The 17710-nt window shown below is 39.7% G+C and overlaps 1 protein-coding gene across 1 annotated transcript in view; it reads right to left on the bottom strand.

Moving 5' to 3' along the window:
• Window positions 1–17710, bottom strand: part of KCNH5 (potassium voltage-gated channel subfamily H member 5) — a 156897-nt gene that overhangs the window by 55049 nt on the left and 84138 nt on the right. Inside the window, exon 8 of the mRNA XM_051621122.1 lies at window positions 132–331. Coding sequence (XP_051477082.1) covers window positions 132–331 — 200 coding nt within the window. The remainder of the gene's footprint in view (window positions 1–131; window positions 332–17710) is intronic.

The following is a 17710-nucleotide window of genomic DNA, read 5'->3' as shown; positions in this document are numbered from 1 at the left end:
CCAGTTTTTGATAATGGAGTATCATGCAGTTAAGAATTTGTGAGCAAGTTATATACACAGTCCTGTTTCTAAGTAAGTACACAATGGATACAAACTCTTACTATCTAAATCGTTACCTCATGTACTCCTACCTTCTCTGTGTCAATTCCTTTAGACATGGACCAAGTTGAGACAATATAATCCATGACTCTTTCACTAAGGCCTTTTGGGACTTGATACAGTTTTAGGAAATCCCTCACATTGTTGAGCATCTCGTGGTACCGGTTGGTGTTGGCATACATTTGCTGGAAAATGGTGGTGACATTTCCAAAAATAGTTGCATAAAGAAGAGCTGGGGAAAAAAAAAAATCAAAGGTAATTAAAAATAAATATGTATGCTCCAGTAAATGCTATTCATCATTCAAGGAAAGCTTCAAATAGTTTTCTTTATGGTTACAAATTGCTGCAAATGCATAGGTGTAAACTGTACATTTCTATTTATGCACACACTCTCACACACAAACGTACAGAGTTATTTATAGAATTTACCCATACAGCTCATACAGCCATTCATTCTGCAGTAATGTACAAAAGCAGTCATACAGATAATGTCCACACATGGAATTATTTAAAAACAGCCAGTGCATTTTAACTTAAACTAATACAAATTATATTTCAAATATAGCTTCAGCCTGCCAGTAAAACTTGAAGGCAATATCCAAAGAATCATGTCCTGTAAGACTGGCTCAGCTAGCAGGTGCTATGAGTAGAGAATGGCCTCAGTCCTAAGGAAATGAAATGGAGAAGCAAGAAACCTGGGAAGCCTGGCAAGGAGATATCAGTACAAATCAGGCCCCGTGCCAATGGCCAAGGTGAGAACCAGAAAGATTCAGAGTGGCATCTCATGAAAGCATTCCACAGCAAACCCCAGCAGATGACTTGGGTATGTCATGTCAACTCTAGATGCCAGTCACTAATGATTCCAAAGACAGAACAAAATGGATTAGCTAAAAATAGAGAGAAGGACACAGAATAGTAGGAAGAACTACCTCAAACCCACTCCTGGGGGTTACCTTCTCTTCTGGTTGAATTGTCCCCTCTCCAAGCATGCCACCACTACTGTCAAGTCAGCTGAGTTTAGCAACACCAAGGAATGACATGCCATATTCAAGAAAATCACATTTTAAGTAAGCCTTTCCAACTGAAAAGACACCAGTCTCAGTATACTATTACAAGTGTGATGCAGTGAACACTATTTGATGGAGAATGGTATATTTCTGAAGCCTAAATTCAGCAAAGTGTTTAAGCAAAAACCCAAATGTTCATCTTTGCTAGTGCTGTCTTGAATAGTGGTGGATTGAAAGGTCTTCTTAAAGTCAAGCAAGTTTAAGGTGCCTTACTGAGTCACAATATAATTACCCTTGCAAAGAAGACCAAAATGACATTCTTCCATTAGGCATTACAGATTTTGCAGAAAAGAGAATTATTCTGATATATCATAACACCAATGTGAGCACTTTACTTCTGCTCTTGACATTATCAAATACACAGCAATGTGCCTGTCATTTTTAATAATCTTTGCTCAGAGGTACTCTATAGCAGCATGCAGCTATGCATTTCCATATTGCTTTTTTGAAAAACAACTGCAGCCTACAAATGGCAAGAAACAACCCACTGTGAAAGGAAAAATGCCTTCCACCTCTGAGTGCATAATGCCTTCCCTCTACACAACCCATTTGTACCTCATTTCAGAAAACTCACTGTGTTTCATACTCATTTACTGTTGTTTATCACCCTTATTTGAGAGGTGGCATTTTTAAAGAAATATGGTGCTTTCCTAAAATCTGTCTATTAGAAAAACTATACTTCCATTTCTCACAGTGCTTTTTAATATGTCCATGTAAAAATCAGTTGCTGAAATTCAGTAGAAATGTGATGCTCGTTATTTCCTCAAAGTATTGGGATTTTTCATCTTAACACTCAAAACTGTATCAAACAAGGTCACACAACATGGAGCAAAGATGAACATGTTTCAGTTTTAGTAAACAGAGCAGATTAATACTCTGTGATGTCCAGAAATAAAGCTCTTTGCAAGGGTAGTCTTTTTTCCTTGGTTTACTGACTCTTGTATCTGCTAGCTACTGAAAGGTTCTCTCTCCCTATTTACCCATTTATATATATTTCTTCACCAAAAGGGTTGTCAGGTACTGGAACAGGCTGCCCAAGGAAGTGGTTGAGTTACCATCCCTGGAGTTATTTACAAAACATGCAGATGTGGTTCTTAGGGACACGGTTTAGTGGTGAACTTGGCAGTGTTAGGTTTACAGTTAGACTTAATCTTAAAGGTCTTTTCCAACCAAAATTATTCTGTGATTATAGATCAACACTCAGAGTATAAGAATATGTGGATTATAAAAAATTTCTGACTTTTCCCTTTCTTTTTTTTCAGCTTTCACCACTCTTTTGGACTTTTGTAGCAGGACAAACATGATGAAGTATCTGTCTTCTAAATACAGCATCCCTCATCCTTCTGAAGAACAGCTACTGATTTACCATGAAAGCTCATCCAACATGTGAGTGCAGAATCTCTTTTGTCTTGCCCTCTGATGTCAGGTGCATCTCAAAACGACTGTGACTAGAAATGCAAAGAGAAGTCATACCTGTCCCTGCAACCCTGCCTTTCTGCATGAGCAGAATTTATGGAAGCCTGTAACTACAGCTAGACTGCATGTGCAGTGTCAATGCAGACAAGCTCACTGACCATGCAAACCTACACAGAAGACACAGGATGACTGAAAATGTGACACAATGCCCTGTAAGGCTGAGGAAAAAAAAAAGGAAGAAAAAAAAAAAAAGAAAAAAAAAGAGACTCAACCCTAACACCTGCCAGGTTGGAAAAAGCTAAGAATGTCATGGTGAAAACAGCTTGTCTGAAGCACCTGCCACATGTTACCTCCTCTACAAAAAAACACTTTGGCAGAGACAGCTTGTAGAAAATATACAGTCAGAAGAGAAATTATAGAACTATAGTTCTGTGTCTCTTCATATAGGGTCTTGGTAAGTTGTCCTTAAAAAGGGTATGTTCCAGAAATTAAGGATAGAATAAATAATTGGATCAAACCACTGGAAACATGACCCAGCAGTACGTCACTAAGCCAGAAGTCAGGAGCCTACACTCTAGAGTCTGCACAGACAAAACCAGTATTATCCCTCTGTTGGAAATCAATGCCTTCCTTGGCCTCCTATTGGAAATGATAAAGATATGCTTGAGTTCATCTAAATATTCCACTTTCCTTACAGGTTACTGCATGGGGGTCCTTTGGCTAACATTTAAAAGGAATCTATTTAGATCCTCACAGCTTTGAAGCTGTGCCTCAAAGGCTCTCCTCGCTTGGAGCAGTTCACTATGCCAACACTGGGAGCTACTGGGACCAGTCTGTTGGTTTTTTGGGGAGAGAACATCTTCCGTAATTTGGCATGGAAAATCCACCTCTCTCTGTAAATCAGCTCCCCATCCTTGTTGTATATATGGCAGAAAAGAGGATCATTTTTAAAAGAATTGTTTTGCAAGTCTTGGTACGCAATAAAACAAGTTTGTGCTGATGAGGAAATAATAAATATATAAATAAAATAATTATCTTTACATTTGTTAGGCCTAAGTGATTCTTCTTTACATGCAAAGGATCCTCTGCTTGGGAGGGTCTACTGAGAAGATGTTAGCCTTAAAAATACAATTTTCCTGCCTTTGCTCGTCCCCACCCAATTTTAGGTTGGGGTAATTGCATTAGGTGCCAGTTCAACTGAGATGGGACAGATCAGAGATGTGAGCTGGATCAGCATCTTATTTGGCAAAGATGTCTCAGATCAGGGAGCCAACAACCTCCAGAGCCCATTTGATCCCCTGTGCACAGACACACCCGTGCAGCCACGTGCACACACATGGACACGCTGGTGAGCATCTAACCCTGCTCTTGCTTTTCTCAGCCTTTAAAGGCTTAAGACTCTCCATGATCGACCCTTAGTGCCTGTAATTAGCAAACCAAGATTTCTCAGAGCATCCCCATTTAATAAGCAAATGTTGAAGTGCCAAGTGTGAATCTTACCCCTCACCCTTAACCAACCAAAGGCAGAGGAGCACTCCCGAGGGCATTTGGCTTTTGCTGCATTTTAAGTATTTCTGGCAAGAAGAACTGGCAGTAAAGATCATTTGCAAAAGGTTCTGAAGGCATTAAAATACTGTGCCTCCCTTGACAGTAAGAGGATATAAACAACCTCTAAAGACATCTCTAAAGGTATACTTACACTTCAATAGTTTTAATTTAGTCTCTCCATTTACAAGAAACAGGAGAGATGATGACGCAGAAGTTGAAGGTGAATTTACTTTATCCAATTTCTTGAAATTACTAGTTAGGTCAAACTGCATTTATTCTCTGTAATGCCCTGTGTTTCTCCAGTCATTTCCTGTTATGTTTCTGCAGCCATGCACTGCTTATTTACTTAATTGTCCTGTGTGTGTAAATCTGCAACATCTTCACTAGATTTCATAGAGATCAACTTTATATAATGATACAGAAATATTTTTTCTCAGTCCTAAACGTGAGGTAGGTGTTTCCACTGTTATTTTAGTTTCTATTTTACTCTTCAGTGTTGAAAAATCTCCCCTAAATTGTATACAAGGATATAAGTGTTATGTATTTTTACATATTAAATGCATGTTATTATATTTGTACACACAGTTCTGAATGATTTGGCAATAGTGTTACATAAATTGTTATGCTTGTTTAAAAGCAAGGAATTATCTAAAAAAATAAAAAGACTCCGAGTTACCTAAATTATCCCAAAGCATTTCAGATCTCTTATTATCCTGACTGTATGCTAAATATATCCAGATAGGAACATCTGCCTTTAAGAACTGAAGGCTTGATTGAGAGATCTAATTTTCCCTATGGACTCTTGTGTGCTAGAGTATTATTAATCTAAGCATATACAATAAAACTTTAAATTGCAACTGTAAAGAAGTAGATGATGCTTCAATCCTGGAAGAAAACAGATACTCATTTTTGCAGGCTGAAGCTAGCTGCAACTTCTTCAATGAGTTTTTGGATTTAGGTATTCCTGTAAGATTACTAGATTGATATTATTAAAGCTACATCATTCATGAGAGGTTCAACACAAACCCCAATATATCCCAGTGTCCATCTCTTAAGCCCAACAGCCTCACTGGTGTGCAGAAGCAGCACCAGGCTGCAGCTGCCACAGTGAAGAGCTTCCTTCAAATCCATCAATATTATTCAACGAATTGTATTACTTGGAAGAAAATAATCCTTCTAAACCCCCTCCCTTTGATGCCTGCCCTGTCCTGCCCTGCAGCAACCCACCAAGGCTGCTGCCAGCTGTTGTGCTGTCCTGCCAGCTGCACCAACACTGCCCCGTGGTTTTATAGGGCTTCAAAAGGCCCATTTTAATTTTGAACCCTCACCCCAGTAAAAACTGTGCTGTTACAAAACACTCTCCCATTTCAGCAATGTTGACAACAGTTTTGCAGTTGTGTTCAATCAGTGTCCAAAATATAATTTCTCCCCATTTACAGGGAGGAGATATCAATACCAGAGCATAGCAGCTTTCACACTTACTTCCAAAAGAACCCAAGGTAAAAAAACCCCACACCTCTCTTTCCTCCAATTACACTTACAGCCATATCACTGTACTGCCCTGTGCCACATAATCCAATATATTTATCCACTGTTACACCCACTTTGTAGAGGAGAAGATGATGAATTCAGCAGTCTGAACTTCTCACTAACATCATCTGACTGCTGGAATTAGGAGAGTTAGACATAATTGTGTCTATGCAAATGCATACCTTGGCCAGCTTGAATCCATCATCCCCATGGCCTACATGCTTTATATACAGTGCCCACATCCAGCTGTATGTCCCATATTGCCAACACAGAAAGGTGGTGGCCCTCCAGGCATTCCTGTATCCCATGCTGCAGTCACAAAAGATGCACAGCTCTTCCGTGGGCTCAGCTGATACTTACCCCTGTTTTTCTGACTCAACACCTTAATACAATAGTAATGAAAACTCTAAATTAAGAGGATAATTATAATAAAGATAAAGTCATAAAATCCCTGTTCACATTTATGGGATATTTGTTTGATGAGAACTAAATAATTATATAATTAAGCAGATAATCAGCAGTAAACTGTAGGAACTCGCACTCACTGTTAGTCCTTTTGCAGGGGACATTTTGCAGAGCAGAGTGGAACAGCTGCTCTGGGGGCAGTGAGGCATTCAGCATACTTTATGCAGAAATCCTTATAAAAATTAGGGCTTTCAAGTGCATTAGAACAGTCACTAATTTTTCAGTGGTGAAACTGGGAGCTTTTTTTTTCATGAGAGCACTTAGCTAACTGAAAATATTTACTTTAAAGCTCCAACACCTCTCCACCATGCAAATGTGATGAGCTGACTAGCTACATTTTTGCATGCAGATGCAATCTAAGACTGGCCAAATTGGTATTGCAAAACCACAGTACCATGCTTTACCATGACAGCTTTAAATTAAGGCAACCACTGCCCGTGTTTATCAGTGTTTTCAGATTCTAGCCCTGAGGAAGCGATGGACATGTGCTGAAGTTTGCTAAGGTTACTCCGCAGCACACAACACAGTATTACACATTCACCTCCTGAGGATGAGGGGCCAAGGGCTGCCTGGGTCTGATGATGCAGATGCTAAGTAGCCTGAAACCACAGTTCACACACAACAACTTCCCTACTCAACATCCCCCGCCACAGCCGCTCCACGTTATTCGATTACTTTGTTCATTCACCTGAGAAATGGTGTGAGCTGTCAGAAACACAGCCCTGCACAGGTTCAGCCATCTCCTCTTGGCATTTGGATGCAATTTCCTGCATTTTCCTTCATCTGGAAAGCTTTACGTGTTTTGGGTCTGCTTCTCCCTCGGCACATTATTCAAGGGTGTTAAGCATCATATGGGAAGGCACAGCCTGAAAAATGGCTGCAATTACACCACAAGCAGCAGCAGGGCAGATAGCATTACCCTGTGTTAACTCCGTGGCCAAACCTCACTTTGCCAGAAAAACCCTTCTCTTGTAGTGAAGGGGCCTTCATTCTGGAAACTTTTCCTCTAAGAGCTCTGTAGTAAGAGGCTGAGAGTTAGGACTTTTTCTACATATTTCACACCCAGTGGAAGGCGGGTGTAATGGGTCACAGCCTTTGGAGGTGACAACTGGGGGAGGAATATTTAAGTTTCCATTTGTAAAAAAGGTATGACATAAACACAGAGGGTAATTAATTCATGAAATTAAGTAAACCATGTCTCATACTAATGCTTCATCATTCCTGTTCCTCCAGAAAACCTTACCAAATGGCACATCTAGCACTTCACACCCTGCATAAAGCCCTGTACAACAATAATGTTAATTGCAACGCAATCACTTCCCTAAGGGAATTATAGTAGGTGCAGAAGGAAAGTAGACAGGCAGAAGATGATAAAAATTCATGAGAATCATGTTCACCATGAATGCTAGCAACCTCTCACCTCTAGCACTTTGCTCCATCCCCATATTTATCATTCTCTCTGTTTTTAGTATTATCTTGAACACTGCCTCATTTCCATGCAAATCTCTCCAGTATTTCAAAACAGGCTGAATTGTGTCCATCAAACAATCACGTACCCATCACATAAATCCTTCTCTTGCCTTTCTCCATCAAAGATCTAAAGAAGCTGCTCTCCCTGAGTGCTATCTTTAATGTTACTACCAGCCAGCACTGATACTTGTGGATCTAAACCATCCCACGTGCCTTCTGTTGTGTGCCTCACCGTGTCAAAACTGTCACCAGTAACAAGCACAGGACACAAAGGCACTCCAGAACTCTCTAACACAAGCACAGGAACCAAAGGAATCATCCCTAAAAAAAAGTTTATCTGAGCAAAGTTGGCAGCTGTCATTATTACCCTGTGAAACATCCTGATCATCTGTTGCTGGATTTGGGCTATGAGGGCTCTTTCTGCTGTTGTTTGTTGGGTTTCTTCTCTTTTGCATTTTTAAAGGAATTTTTTAGTGGGACACCAAGTTCTTGCCACATTAAGATGAATACAGGTGAGCAATGCTGCTGGAGGCAGGACACCAGAACATCACTTGCACACTGAGAAACACCACCTAAATTGCCTGTCTCATTAAAATAAAAGAGGAAATTTGTAAACACATCTTAAAACTACTGGACTGTACTTGAAGATGTTTTTACCTTTCTGCTCCTATGTTCTTTTTTTCTGCATATGCCAAAGTAAAAGTCTGTACTGTACAATACTGTATGTTGGTGTGGTTTAGATACTCAGAAACGTACATATTTATGCAAGTATGTACACACAGATACACCTGTATGTAACTGTAAAGATGAACATATGATGCAAATGGGCTCAGACTTTCTGCTAATCTTCCTTTCAGTCTTCTAATTTGCTTACCTTTTCTTTTTTTTCAAAACTGACTTTGCTTATTCATGTAATAAAATGTTCAGTTTTCTCCGAGTACAATTAATAGGAATGGATTTGGAACATTTAGACAAATGACTCCAGCTATAAAATACTGGCCTTGCATAGCTTGGGGGAGGGTGCTAAACACACCAGTTAGCATAACAGTGCAATGCTTATTACACAAGAGCTGCCTGAAAACATTTAAAGAGATAAAGTACAGATAAAGCACTGCTGCTTCCACTCAGTAGCTCCTTGTTTCTGTAGTTTAATTCATCACCCCTGTGCATTGACAGATTTCTGTATGCAATTACAGGGTATTTTTAGGAACAAAGTAACACACTTCATACAAAAAACCTCATATTTGTAGATGATGCTGCACCCTATTATTTTCAGAATAGTTCTGCTTTGTAAAATGACCACAAAACTGGCTTCACTGAACTGAATTATAATGTTTCATCTAAGCCATCTACAAAAGCAGCTTCCTTCTAATTCTCAGTTCTGTAAATTCAGCATCTCTGGGCAGAGCCAAGCAAAATTTTGTATCTAAAATTTTCTATGTGATGCTGACAGTCTATCTCAAATTAAATTTGCCTTCCCTGAAGTGTTTGTACTAAAATAAAGGGGAAAAAAATAGAGTTCCACAAAAAGTTGAAACAATTCACCTCCAGGTTTTCAGAAGCTGCAATCAGATAATCACAGAACAGACTGGAAGAGACCTTAAATATCATCTAGTTCCAACCCCTGTGCATGGGCAGGGACACCTCCCACTAGACCAGGTTGCTCAAAGCCAGATCCAAGCTTTCCTTGAACACTTCCAGGGATGGAACCACAGCTTCCCTGGGCAACCTGTGCCAGGATCTCATCACCCTCAGAGGAAAGAATTTCTTCCTAATGTCTTTTTCCTCCAGTCTTTTGATTTTAAACCTTTGAAACCTGAACAATGGAAGAAAATCCCATTTTAGTGCAAAAAAAAAAAAAAAAGTCTTAGTAGCCTAAGAAAAAATGAAACTTTCATTACCTTCACACACACTGCAAACGTATAGTATAATGGACTTTTTTTCACAAAACACAAACTATGAGTTCCTAGAGCACTTTTAGCAACCCAGGCCAATGGCAACCCCATTTTGCCTGATTTATTAGCACCAGGTTCCCATTGTATCAAAGCATCCATGTCCATGACTGGCATGAAGCCTTCTCCCCACTCCCACAAAAGGCAGCTCTTAGATAGAGTGCTGCTCAGGGCTGGAATTCTTGCTTTGCTGAAATAATGCTGGTTTTGTCTAAAAAATTTCACACTAGTATTTTTCAGGCTTTCAAGGTGAATTAACTTTACTCTGCTTTGATTATCCACTTTGGGAACCTGTCCTTCATCGCAGTATTGATTTAGCTGTGGCAGATGCTGAGCTGTCACTGAGCCTGACAGCTTCTTCAGAGCTTCCTTGGCGGTTGGCTTGTAAAACAGTCAATAGCCAAGTGAAGCCAAACTGTGAAAACAAGCACGTTTCCCACTTTTACACTCTACAAAATCATGTGTGCTACTCTGTACTGCATCTTTCTGGGAGGAGGGGGGAGGAAAAACGTTGTCCTCTTAATTTAGCATTCAGTGTTATCAGTTAACCCTTTAGTTATGCAGGATATAACCTTCCCCACCAGCCCTGACACAGCAGTAGAACCTCCTTTCAGTCACAGCTCTGTGGCTTTGGTGTCAACTCCAAAGCCACATCTCACCAGTGGAGAAAGGTCTTTGGAGAAGACATTAGCACAGATGTGCTTAGAGAGAGGATTTCACTTCCTACACGATGATTTGAATCCCAGTATTTGTGGGTAGTTTTTATGGCACTTAAGAGATCACCTGTGGTTCTAGGAAGATGCTCTCCACCTTCACCTTTGCAACTTTGGTGCTGAAGAGCAATGGCATGGCAGTGGCAGGCAACACCCTAAATATATTTTTGCAGTTTCTGTCAGAGGATAGATAGACAGTAATAAACATTTTGAACTGGACATCAATATTCCAAAGGTTGCAGATCTATCTTCAGATGAAACAACAGCTGTGTAAATACTATATCAAGCACATTAACTCCACCTCTTTTCGCCAGACCCACAGCTCTCCACCATCTCCTTCTCCATAACACCAAGCATAAAAACATTGCTGGAAATATTACTTGCCATTGATGCTGTCCTGGCAGAAGGAGTTTGAGAACACTAAACAGAACAACAAAAGATTGAATACACTGGCAAACTAAAAAAGAAGTCTGGTGTGTCATTTCAGCCTCTATCGCTGAACTCTCAGTGACTATGTGAGACTGGAAAAGTGTCTTTATTTCCTGGCAGCAGCTCCTGGAGCTCTCCTGTTCCCTGTCCAACTCCTTCTGATCAGCACTTGTTTCTATCTGATTACCTCTCTGTTTTCTTGCTCACTATTCCAGGAAGGAGATGCTGGAATTAGATTTTCTGCATTTCCATTCCTACATTAACACTAATATCACTGAAGTCAATGAAATTACACTGGTGTCTGGAGAGTATCTGAGGAGAATAATTGAGTGTATTTTATCACTTTCCTTTTACTTTTTTGTGGTTGTTTAATACAATTTTTAAATGTCCTGTTTCACTACAATCCATTTATTCTGCTCTTGGATGCTGCAATGAAGTTGCTTTCTTTGGGACAACAGCGTTGTTGCTATAAAGCTCTAGATGCCACCTGGAAGATGTTTGTGATGAGCATGGCCCACAGAGACATGTACAGTGACAGAAGTGACACACAGCATCACACCAAGAGGCCATATAAACCCAAATCCTTCCTCTGACTGCAGCCCCTTCCAGACACTTACAATAAGGGTACAAGAAAGAAGGTGGCCAGGGCACCTCCTGCCCTGGGCTTCTCCTTCCAGATTTCCATGAACCCAGAGTCCAGGAGCTTTCTAAACTGCCCACTGCCTCCAGACCATGGTATTAGGTACTGACCAGACATCTTCACCAAGAATACTTCACTCCTTTCCACAGATCCACTTCTGCTTTTTCCTCACCAGAACATTATGTGGCCAAGTATTTTATGCAGCTGCCTTACACTGGTCATCCTTACACCTTTACACCCCTTACACTGGTCACCCCAGCTTCCCTTGTGACAAGTAAGCAATTGCTTCTCCGCACCTCCTACACACCAACTCTCCTGATTTTCATAAGCCTTCCTCCACTGCGTTTTTTTGGTCATAAAAAACCCTCATCTATTTGATCTCTCCTTCTGAGAAAGTCTTCCCATGTTTCATTCTTGTCACCTTTTAGACACCCTTTTTAATCTTACAAAACCTTGCTGTAGAACAGCGCAGTGTGGTGCAGTGATGTTAATTTCAATTACTTGCCCAGCAATCCTATTTCCCTTTTTTTGACTGGTACTGAATATTGCACTGATATTGTCAAGGAACTATCTGCAATAACAGTCGGATGTCTTTCCTGGGTAGTAACTACTGATTTAGAAACCATTATTGTATAGGTATAGCCAGCTATTTTTTTGCCTACGTGTATTAATTTGCATGCACTGACTGAATTTCATCTGTTCTTTCCACAGTCTTCTGTGGTGGGATTGATACAGCAAACCAGAAACCCTAATTTCAGTATCAAGCAGAAAAAAAAGACCTGCAGCAAAGGGAAGAAAAGCTGCACTTAGATACAACTACAAGGTAAAGGATAAAAAAAAATATCAAAAATCTGGGTAATATTGAATTGTTATTTAAGTTTATACTAGTATCATGACTTAGGTCCCAATAATTGGGAAGATTTTATCACCTTTGTACTACAAGCAAGATTGACTGTTTCCCAGAGCAAGGCAAATGCAGGCTAAGCTGTTCTATCTTGGATTTTATCCAAGAGTGACTAAGCCATCCCTAAAAGCCCAGTGAAGATAAATGAGAGATCTGACAGAACAAAAATGTCAAGATGTGACCCAACACTTACAACAGCTATAGGATGACTCTTGAATATTAACTCATTAGCAACAAGATTAAGCATTCATTTTTAAAAAACAAGTTTAAGCCTCCAGTTTGGCAGTCCCAGTGTCACCTCCTTGCATGCCCCATTAGCAAGGCTGAACAGCTACCGTCCTCATTCGAGTAGCAGTGAGATCAGCTACAAATGCAACAGGTTAATTTAAGTGACCTTGATGCCTTGGGTGTTTTTGTGCATGTGCTGATAGCTGAGGGAACTACTGCAGGGTCTCTCCCCCCCTGATTCTGCCTGGACCTGGAGCATCCTCGGTTGCTTCTCAGCTCTTACAAGGCACTAATTAGCTGGGAGTGTTGGCCATTAATGTCCTTTGTTAGAGGCAATGACATCTGAAATTACACACAGAAAAAGGATTGTCCACAGAATGGGGAGTTTTACAGTACTGTCGAGGGGGTTTTGGTCCATCGGGATTAATAACCTAAACCAGCTAGTGCTACTAATACCTGCAGATATCATTCCTGCTCAGTTGCTCCTACCACTGCTTCTGTAAGAAACTGTTGTAAGCTTTGCAGGATGAAGACTTCAAACCCAATGAATAGGACATTCAACAACCCGTTTTCCAGCACATCTTTTCAGACCTTCCAATCTGCTTTTTCCCAAGCTTTTGCAGTTTAGTGCATTAATTTTATACCAAACTCTTAATTATAGTTGACTTTCCAAAGCTGTTTTCTTTACATTTTTTATTCAGTTCTGCAAACCCAATCCCAATAGAGTTTATTTTATTCCCCACAGTTTGTTTGATCAAATTGCAAATATTTCCTTTAATCTTTTTAGGTATTCAGATTTATTATCTGTGGAGCAGAGCCTCTTCATCTCCTCTACTGATGGTTTGGGAGAGATAATCTTTCACATAATTCTCATTTTATGCAAGTGTTTATTCCTACAAGTACACATTAATAAGCATAACATTAATACAGATGTACCTAACCTCAATAAAAACACTTGGAACCAAATTTGCAAGCTAACCTGCTTTAGTTCTTAATTATATTAATCTGAATTCATTTTTCCCAGAGGATGTGATCCATAATTCACTGAGGTCAATGGAAAGTGGCTGCTGATGTCAGTGAGTTTTAGGGTTGGAAATAAACAGGTATATTTATCTTTTCTTTTAAGAATCTAGATGGGAAATTTCTCAAAAGCAGGGCAAAAGGCCTTTGGGAAACTATTCTAATTTTCTTCATGTTTATTCAGAGTAAGAATTAGTAATAATAACAGTAACAATAGCAATAATAATAATAATACCAGAGACCTACCTAATTTACCTATTTTACCTCTGTTCTATTCTCATTGGAAAATTTGGAATGAAATATTTTATAAAACTGATGTATCTACTGTTATCAAAATGCATCACTCTGCATTTTATTTCACCCCTTTTTTCCTAGTGAATCAGGGTAAAATTTAGCCAAAAATAAGACAAAATAACACCTAGAGTTTTCTTACTCTGAATTTGTAGTTGTAGATCTTCTAAAGTGAAAGTAGAAACCCAGTGTCTTATTTCTTTACTATGTTCTACTTTTTCCAGCATCAAAGTGAAAAGTTTTTTAAAACAAAATAATGTTTCCTCTCATTTTTAAAAACTTTTCCAGCAGAAAACAAAGGGAAGGCTTTTTCTCCAGTTTCTTTCTTGTGTAAAAAACTCTGAAAAGCATAGTAAGAGAAGGAGCAAGAGAGAACTTCTTTGTTATCTTGAAAACACAGACATATTATTTGGAAAGTAAAAAAAATTATAAAAATCTTGTGTATCTTAATTCTTTTCTTCAAAATATGTAATTTTCAATAAAAAATATATTTTCAACAAAACTAAGGCTTTGTCAATACACTTTCCATATTATCTAAATAAGTTTCCAACACAAGGTTTTTTTTCCTCTATCTCATTGATTCCCTCAATTTTCCTCCTCTTCATGTCTCCTTTCAGCCTCTGCTGAAATTTTCCAGAATTGATACAGAATATTTTTTCTATTTGTTTTTTTTCTAGCTGCCTCCTACCTGAAATCACTCTAAGTTGGTTTTCTTCATGTTTCTCAATGTTATTCCTAACTATTTAGCTTAATTAATAAGATGCCTCCTCTGAATACAGCTGGTTGCCCTGACCCTGTAGGAAATTACTCCATATTTCTCCACCCCTGGATCTTTGAGAAGAATTTATACAGAGTATCTGGCTTTCACAAACTCCCCAGCTTCACACACACCCCTTAATAAGAATTAATGATCCAACCCTTGTATATTGGTTTCATCAGAATAATAGGGATTAAAAAGTGGGCTTTTTAATAAATGCTGCTAATACCAGCCAAGGTGGCACAGATTTAACATTCTGCTGTAGCTCTGCACACCTCTGTCACATGAAGTGCCATTAGTCCAGCTGCCAAATGGCAAGTTCTCATCACAGAGGACTTGTTTTACTGAAGTAACAGCCTTCTCAGCTTCTGCCCTGCAGCTCCTACTAAATACCAAAGACTCATGACTGGTTAAGGATGAAGCTCTGCTCCCCACCATGTGGAGCTCCACAACTTGGTTTTGGTCTAAGACACAGGACATGTGGCATCACTCACAGGGTGTCTCGGGGTGTTAGTCCAGCTGCAGGAACATGGACATGGACAACTTGCACACTCCTCCCACCTGCATGTTTCTCCTCAAATTCAGACACATCAGAGGTAGAGAATCCTCATTTCTGCATCTGCCATCACCTTCTGTGTGCCACTACTGTCACATGGTCAGTTGAGCAGGATGGGCTGCTCCTATTGCACAACAGCTATGCCTGCCCAAATGCTGGGCCTAGCTCATCCCATATCTATGTCTACATCTGCTGTAGAACACAGGAGTTGAGGCACTGCAAGCCAGAGGCACTCTTCCTCCATCAGTGTCCAAACAGCAAAGCACTAGCAAGCAAAGCAACAGCAATGATGAACCTTATAGACAACTTCCTCCCTGACTCCGTGTTTTGAAGGCACCCATGAAGAAGGAAAGTTTCCACATGTCTTTGTGACCATGTGTAAAGCTCCTTTTCCACAACATGAGGAACAACACTAAAGGTGGTCCTTACCTGAAGATGTAATGAGTGGCTGCTCAAGGTAAAGGTACAACAGGCTGCTCAGAGGTAGCTCCACCCTGACAGTGGAGGGCTTCCACTAGACTGGTGAGGCAAAGGGTCTTGGAAGTGAAAGCAGATAGGCTATACTTGCTGTGACAAACCAAAGGCACCCAGTGGAAAGCAACAAGCAGTGAGGTGGCACAGGCACAAAATCATTTGCATAAGGCAGCTCATACAGGTGTGACCTTGCTGGGATCCAAGCTGGATTACAGCTGAGTGCTTTTGCAAAGCATCCACCCACCATGGACATCGACAAAAGGTTGTGTGCTCTCAAAAATACAGAGGAAAGAAGATGCAGTTTACGGTAAATTGGTGTCTAAGAAGGTGGAGCCTAACCCTAAAGTGTCAGGCAACCTTCTAATTACAGCAATATCATCTGAGATGGTGAATTTCAGAACAGATCTTAATGGCTTGAGATGTTTTAAGGGCCCTATGGCTCTATAAGAGATTTACAGTTGCAGAAAAAGGAGCACTCTGAGAGAACCTCCTGCAAAGAGCGGGGACACAGTAAGGAGCTCTAGAGGAAGCTGAGATCTCTCCCAGGAGAGCAATCCTTGCAAGAAGCCCCCACTCACCTTTGGCAACCCCAAGTCCTCCTGCCTGACCACCTCAATCCCAAACTCCTCACAACCTCCCCTACCTCACGGCCCAGACCCTTCCAATCAGGACATTTATTTGGAAACATGATATCAAGCCAAAGCATCTTAAGTATTCACCAAACAACTTCAACAGCTCAAACCCTACAGTCCATTTTGGACTGGTTTTAGGCAGTGATCACACTGCTTACATTGCAGTACTCGGGGCAAAATTTTGTACAAGTTAAAGAACCACGGGCCATACTTCAGGCAGTCTGAAACACACAGCATGAACAGTCCTCATAATGCATTTGTCCTTGTGAAAGTTATTAGTGAAACGATATTAGCTATATCCCTTTTTTTTTTTTTACACACACCAGTAGAGCTCTGCTTCTGTGCTTCAAAACTATAGCCTTAATATTGCAGAATTGATACAGATTGGGAATAGACAAGCTTTTTATGGGGAAAAAACCACCCTCATTTATTTTCATTTTTACATTATTAGCACATTTGCTGAGTAAAACCTGCTTTTATTGTTGCTGATGGTGATTCATCAACAAGGCTAGGATGAGATTTGTGGCAGGAGCTAATGAAAGCTTAACAAACAAGTCAGATATAATAAATTTACTACTGAAGTCCTTGATGTTATCTCCACTTCACACTTCAGAGGCATAAAGCTATTATTAAATTTATTTTTTATTATTATTATTTTGGGCAGTTTCATGCCAGATTCAAGGACTGATTTATTTATCTTATGTATTTATTTTCATTTGGGAAAGACACTCTGAGTGATCTAACCAAAATAACAACACATTAAAATTCTCTAAAGCTACCATTTTTTTCTATTAATTAGTAAGAGCTTGCCCATCTCCCATCTCATTTACACAAAATGAATGTACAGTCCATTTCCAAGTTTATCCTCTATGAGAAATCAGCAAACAGTAAGTACTTTAAAGAACAAACACGGAGAGGGACTGAGTAGAGGATGAGAAATGATCCTTTCAACCCTGCACGGGACCCGAAGACAATTTAAGTAAACCTGTGCCCACCCCACAAATCTCCTCCTGCCTCATGCAGACATAAAGTCATTAATTGCTCCATAATAAGACAAGGCCAAAGAAATAAATGTCACTTAGAAGAGTCAGTGTGCAGCACATGGCAGAGCACATCCCCTTATGCTCCCCTGCCCCAATTAAGAGGCGGTGATAGGTTGATAAGAATTAAAATGTAATTGTTTTGCACTATTTTATATTCCACTAGGCAACACCAAAGAATAAAAAACTCCTAGGAAAGAATGCTTATTGACAAAATTGATAGGTCAGTTTGTTCCATATTGAATTTAGTGGAAGGAAGAAGACACAGAGTGCTAACACGTCTTTAAAACAAGTGTTTGGGCAATCAAGTTAAATACTTGATCTGACAAAGAATCTTCTATTGAAATAATATTCTACCTAAAAAATTTAACCAGCTTTAATAATCTGCCAATTTACTTGCAAGTAAGGGATTTCTGCGATACTCCAACGGTATTTGCATTCAGGGCATTCAGATTTATAAGGGCAACATTGGAGATCCT

This window comes from Apus apus, chromosome 5, assembly GCF_020740795.1.
Source record: "Apus apus isolate bApuApu2 chromosome 5, bApuApu2.pri.cur, whole genome shotgun sequence".
In the NCBI taxonomy this organism is placed as follows: Eukaryota; Metazoa; Chordata; class Aves; order Apodiformes; family Apodidae; genus Apus; species Apus apus.
Note: the sequence above shows the minus strand (reverse complement) of the source record. Positions and strands in the feature narration are given on the sequence as shown.